The sequence below is a fragment of the Phyllopteryx taeniolatus genome, chromosome 15 (assembly GCF_024500385.1).
Source record: "Phyllopteryx taeniolatus isolate TA_2022b chromosome 15, UOR_Ptae_1.2, whole genome shotgun sequence".
NCBI lineage: Eukaryota > Metazoa > Chordata > Actinopteri > Syngnathiformes > Syngnathidae > Phyllopteryx > Phyllopteryx taeniolatus.
This window is the reverse complement of record NC_084516.1, coordinates 10726318-10732554: the sequence shown is the minus strand read 5'-3', so window position 1 is coordinate 10732554 and position 6237 is coordinate 10726318. Positions and strand designations below refer to the sequence as shown.

Here is a 6237-nt window from a genome sequence, read left to right as displayed (position 1 = left end):
TTATCATCGTTGGCATTCCACAGATCAACAGATCAGCTGTATCAGTTCAAGGCAATGCTCTTGGTTTCTGGTGAAAACACAGATAATAAAACCCTTTCCCACTGGTCACCACAGGAAGTAGACCATACCTTAATGGAGAGAGCGTAGAGGTGGTTGAGCATGACATGGTTTGGTTCTGGCAGGAGTGCAGGATCACACTAGGAACAAAAACAACAATTTTAATGGTAAATCATTGCACTAGTAATTTATTTTTCTAACAATCTTTAACTATACTTACTAGGCACTATTCTAGCGAGACCTTTGTAATTGTGGTGTACAACTAGGGATGAAAGGGGTTAAACAGTTCTATTTATGGAAATATCAGATTTTGGAATATGCAAAGTTGATCATGTTCCACTTTAAAGAGAATATGTAAAATCTACCCATCCATTTCTATAGTGCTCATCCTCATTAGGGTCATGGAGCCTATCTCAGTTGACTTTGTTGAGAGGCGGGGTAATAAAGTTTTATTCTATTTTATTATTGCATACTATGGAATTACTTTTGGAATAAACAAAAACTTCTTCATTGGTGTTTGTGAAAATGTATACCCTAATTATAAAACATTTGCCTACGATTCAACTGAATCAACTGATTGAATTGCGTCATCTAATCTGATTGACTTGCACTATGACTACTTACAGATATTCCAGTGTCTTTATTGAGGATGACCTGGAGCAGATGAGGAGGAAGTATGGGTGGAGACTTGAACTTTTCCTCTTGCTTTGGAATGTACGCATCCTGGTGATACGGCCCAGGGGGAGAGCTGGAGAGGTCTAAATGAAGAGGAGGGGCAGCATGTGTGGAATAATAAAACAGATCACGACATCTCAAATAGTCTCAAATTACAGTAGAATGCTTTATGTGTACAACAAAAGTTATTGTTTTGTTTGGAATGTGTTGACATTTTGGCATGTATAACAGCATTCCAGATATCAACTTGGTTAAAAATGTTATCTCCTTAAATTTTGGCAATCGTGTATATGTTTTGGTTGTCAAATGATTTAAAGGTTACAAAGCTATTATTTACAAACTTCAATTAGATGTCAGCTTGCTTTATTCTTTGTATATTGGATTGCATGTGAAAACCAGAAGACATCTATGACTGCTTTCAGACGACTGCGTGGGATGAAGTGTGTTCCTCACAAATAACAAGCCCTGGATTAAGCCTGATATGAAGGACTTTTTTAAGGAGAAGAAACGGGCCTTAAAGTCAGGTAACAAGGAGGAGCTGAGAAGGAAAATCAGAATGGGGGAAAGCGACTACAAGTTAAAGATGGAGGTTCAGCCGCAGTAAAGCAATACCAGACAAGTCTTGAACAGGCTAACGACTAACTCAGGCCACAAACAAACAGACACTCCAGCTATGGTGGAGCAGCAACAGCTAAACGATTTGAAACTTTACCTCTGGAGTCTTCATTGACACCCTGCCCCTCTTTCACCCCTGTTCGTCCTCCTTAGCAGACTGTACAGTTTCTGCTGAGGAGGCTCAGGTCCTTTGCATACAAGTGCCCCTCCTGAGAAAATTCTATGACTGAAGAACGGCAACAGACATTTTTCAGAGAGTTGTCTGCTGGAGCGGCAAGTGGAGACTGGACAGGTTAATAAGGAAGGCCATCTCTGTCCCGGTATTTCCCCTGGACTCAATGGAACACAATTTGTTAAAACTCACCTGACATGTCTGAGCACTTTTGCGAGTCCACCATGAGAGCGTCAAACACCTCAAAGTCTGTTTTCTTCACCTGGATGATGTTATTGACCGTGCCCAGCTGACTGGTTACAACAGGCTATCACGGGGGGAAAAAATAAGTCAAGAAAAAGGAGTGGGGAAAACTTACAATACTTATACTACTTATACACCTCAGCTGGGTCATGAGTCCACTGCCCGTCTACGTAAAACTTGTACTGATGTTCCCCTTCGGGTAGCTCCACAATGGTCACAAAGGTGTTTTGACTTTGACAGGTAACAAGGGCATCAACAAAAAATGAGAAAAAAAAAAAAATCAAAACAGAGAGACACCTTAAACACATACTCTAAATGACAGCCACTCTCCTCACCTTCGAATGAGGGGAATCTTATTGGACCAGTTGTTAAAGGATCCAGAGAGGTAGACCTCTTTGCCATGGCCTTTCCAGCGAAAGACAGTTGGTCGGTCTAAAGTTGGGTCTTTGTCTTCCACTTCTAAATCTTGCCTCCATGCAAGGAACTCTTCTTTTTCTAACGGAGCCTGAAGTGAGCAGAAAGCCACAGTAAGTCATTTACTCATGAGCTACTACGGCATTTAATGGCTACAAATAGCTAATACACTCCAGGAGCATCTCGATCTTCAGTGTTTGAATATTGGAGAAAAGTCCAATTCCTGAATTTCAGTAGTTCTTTTGAAAAATGGAATGTCAAATATTATATAGATACATTCAACACAGAAAATACTTTCCAGAAGGCCAATTCCAACCTAATTTCAAAATTAAAAATGTTGAATCGTCCTTATGTACTGTTGTCATTTCTTGTGAAAGTAAACTTTGCAGATAAGATTTTTGTTATCTGCAAGCTGTAATCATCAAAATTTCAAAATTAAATCATGAACTATATCACTCTGTATGTAGTGAATCTACGAGTTTCACTTTTTCAATTTAATTCATTCCAGGACCTCAAGCCTGGAGCTCAAGCCTGTGAATATTCTTATTCATCCAGGTCATTTCATTTACAGGGCATTGAATCGATGGCAACTGGACTGTTCTCGTTGCCTTACTTGTACCTCAAGAGTTAGGGTTACTGTATCTCAAATTATATTTCCATCCATCCATTTTCAAAGCTGCTTTTCCTCACTAGGGTCGCGGGCGTGCTGGAGCCTATCCCAGCTATCATCGGGCAGGAGGCGGGGTACACTCTGAACTGGTTGCAAGCCTATCGCAGGGCACATACAAACAAACAGCCATTCGCACTCACATTCACACCTACGGGCAATTCAGAGTTGTCAATTAACCTACCATGCATGTTTTTGGTATGTGGGAGGAAACCGGAGTGCCCGGAGAAAACCCATGCAGGCACGGGGAGAACATGCAAACTCCACACAGGCGGGGCCGGGGATTGAACCCCACTCCTCAGAACTGTGACGCAAACGCTCTAACCATTCGTCCACCGTGCCTCAAATTATATTTCCCCAATAAAATTAATTGAAATGCCATTAATCCATTCGAGCCTCTTCCCACAAATTATTATACAATTAAATAAAATGTAAAGATGATGATCATGATGAATTATTTTTGCGTCTCCTTCTGGTTTGTCCACCTTGGCCACCAGCCAGCAGTATAATACACTCATTCACTGCCATTGATGGCAGTTCGCCTATCTATGGCATTTTGCGTTGTGCGTTAGCATTAAGCTAGGCAAAGTTATCAGAATCAGAATCATCTTTATTTGCCAAGTATGTCCAAAAAACACAAAGTCTCCGGTAGTTGGAGCCGCTCTAGTACGACAACAGACAGTCAATTGACAGAGAACACTTTTGAGACATAAAGACATTGACAAAAAACAGTCACTGAGCAATAAAGGGTTGCTAGTCATCTGGTAATGCCGGTACATTTATTAATTTTTTTTGGACAATTGTGCAAAAAGTCCTGCACTTAGAGCAGTTCGAAAGACTAATATTGCAATAGTCCGGTGCAATGACCATTGTGCAAAGGGCGCCGAGACTTCAAGTGAGTAGTGCGATAATCTGGGACAATGTTGATTGTGCAAATGTTGCAGATACTCCTCAATCAGTGTGCAAATGGAGCAGATGCTACTCTGGCATGAGTACCAGTATTGGTCAACAACAGATATGCAAATAGTGCAGCGTGGCGAGACTACTACAGTGAGTGCACGAGTAATGTATAATTGCCCCCACAGAATGTGGTCATTTTAAACTCACAACGTGTAATGCTCTTTGTTTTATGTTTAGTTTGTCAACAATCTTCAACTGTGAGTGACAATACAGAGCTTGGGGCCTCGTTTTTGAAGAATTGATCACTATCTCCCAGGATGCTGCTTCTTGTGAAGTGAGTTGAGTTGCGTTGCGTTCACGGCCACCACCTAGCATTCGTATCTCAAATTTTTGCTCGGAAATCTAAGCAAAAACAATGGCGGAGCGATGGCTTGTATCTCAAAAACTCACAAGTCGGGTCAATTGTAGGTCAGTGTACAACTGATTTGTAATTTATTGAGATACACCTTCATATGTACGAAAGTACTGGGATAACAGTCAGTGAAAAATGTGGACATTTTTTTTATTGGCCTTCTACCCCAAACGCATCCAAACGTGACTTAAAAGACCTTACTCTGTCATCTGGATCAGAAAAGAGTCCTACCATAACTCTTCCCACAAAGCAAGCATAGAATTTCTCCAAATGTCTATGTATGCTAAAGGAAGGAACTAACAGGTCTTGCAACCTCCAAACTTGAGTCTATATAATTTATGTCCCTGATGAAGTGGTATGACGTACTGTAGGACCTACTTTCATGTCTTCGCCGTGAAAAATGTCTGCATCTTCAGGGCTGTCCATAAGAATTTTGGGCCTTTCGCCATCTTTGTTGCCCCTGCTATCTCTCCGCTGGCCCTTCTCCCCATGGCCCATCGCAGCCCTCTCGCTGCTTGTGTTCCCCATTGCGTCGTCTCTGGGTGGATTGCTTCAAGGTGACTGACTCTGTAATATTCAAGAAAACCCAGTGGGTTGAGGAGGGAATGTGTGACTCCTGAGATTTCATAAATTAGATAATTATTAATAGTTGTACTATAGAGTAAAGACAAAGTTGTTTTTGGTCAGCGATTCGCACACTGGCAAATATAAATTATAGTATTATTAAACTAACTACCTCCCTGACAGTGTTGATCAAAACTGGCCATATGATCATGATGAATTATTTTTGCGTCTCCTTCTGGTTTGTGCACCTTGGCCACCAGCCAGCAGTATAATACACTCAATCTAAGGAAGTGCACTTTTTTTAAACAGCTTGTGTATTAGATATCTACGGAGCCCCCCTGGTGCCAAGGTATGAGAAAAATTTTTATTCATGGATAATCTGTTCCCAGTTTACTAAACTGAGGGAACGGATTACTAAACTGAGGGAACAGATTATCCATGAATTACATTTTTATCATACCTTGGCACTAGGGGGGCTCCGTAGATATCATTAGATTGTGTAAAGTAACTAAATATTGGTCCAGTGAGTTGTACACTGTACAGTAGTTAGCAGTGGTGGGAAGTAACGATGTTCCAATATTTTATATTTCTGCTCCTTAAGTAAACTTTTCAGGTATATGTACTTTACTTGGGTATTTATTTTTGTGATTACATTTTCTTTCTTACTCCCTACATTTTAAACTACTTCTTAATTTGTGAAAATAGGCTCGTTGCATTTTAAAACTTTTAAACTGTTACTTTTGTACTTACATATATATTTTAGAGTATGTACTTCTTACTTTTAAGTACGGGAGTTGAATCCGTACTTATACTTTTACCGGCTCTTTTTAACACAATTATAGTGAGGATAAGCGGTAAAGAAAATGGATGGATGGACATTTATACTTCTTCTGATAAGAGTGTGAGTACTTTTGCCATCTCTTGTAGTTGGTCCAACCCCTGCCGCTTTACCACTGACTGTTTTCAACCCCTCTGTTGTATAAACGTCAAAATAATCCTCCACTAACTAAACATGTTCATCCACACCTTTTCTATTTGCATTCCAAGGGAAAAACTCATTTCCATACTTAATAGTCATGAGGCGAGCAGTGTGACCTCGTCGAAATAGTCGTTTACGCCAGTGTCATTGCTGTCGACCTTTTACTGGATGAAACAGCAAGTAATAGCAGTTAGTTAGTTAGTTAATAGTAAAGCAATAGACGGCACCATTATATTTGTTTACTAAACGACAGCTAGCTAGCGGCTAAGATTAGCCTAACCTTGTACGGTGTCACTATGTTTCGTTCTGTTACACCGGCTGTATTCCACCGAATAATACTTGGACCTGCCGATGCATACGGTAATTTACCTGCAGAGTTAAGGCGGTGATAGATGACTTTGACTGTAAATTAGCTCTCCAGTCCCATTTCATTTCATCCGGGCAGCATGAACATATTAAAAACGTAAACATTGGACCTGCGCCTCCCGCATCTTGCGCATGCGCACAATTGCGCCGTAGACAGTACACGCAACTGCGTT

At 40.7% G+C, this 6237-nt stretch overlaps 1 protein-coding gene across 3 annotated transcripts in view; it reads right to left on the bottom strand.

The window, feature by feature from the left end:
• The window catches only part of prkab1a (protein kinase, AMP-activated, beta 1 non-catalytic subunit, a), an 8442-nt gene extending 2205 nt beyond the window's left edge, over positions 1-6237 (bottom strand). The window contains exons 1-8 of one of the 3 annotated variants that reach the window (XM_061747306.1): positions 6068-6227; positions 4534-4722; positions 2098-2267; positions 1900-1993; positions 1712-1826; positions 682-815; positions 129-197; positions 1-67 (exon numbers count right to left, since the gene is read on the bottom strand). The exon at positions 1-67 is cut by the window's left edge and continues 375 nt beyond it. In XM_061747306.1, coding sequence (XP_061603290.1) covers positions 47-67; positions 129-197; positions 682-815; positions 1712-1826; positions 1900-1993; positions 2098-2267; positions 4534-4683 — 753 coding nt within the window. In that variant the 5' untranslated portion in view covers positions 4684-4722; positions 6068-6227 and the 3' untranslated portion in view covers positions 1-46. Of the gene's footprint in view, positions 68-128; positions 198-681; positions 816-1711; positions 1827-1899; positions 1994-2097; positions 2268-4533; positions 4723-6067 lie in introns of all 3 variants that reach the window. The other 2 variants (XM_061747304.1, XM_061747305.1) reach the window with 2 other exon arrangements.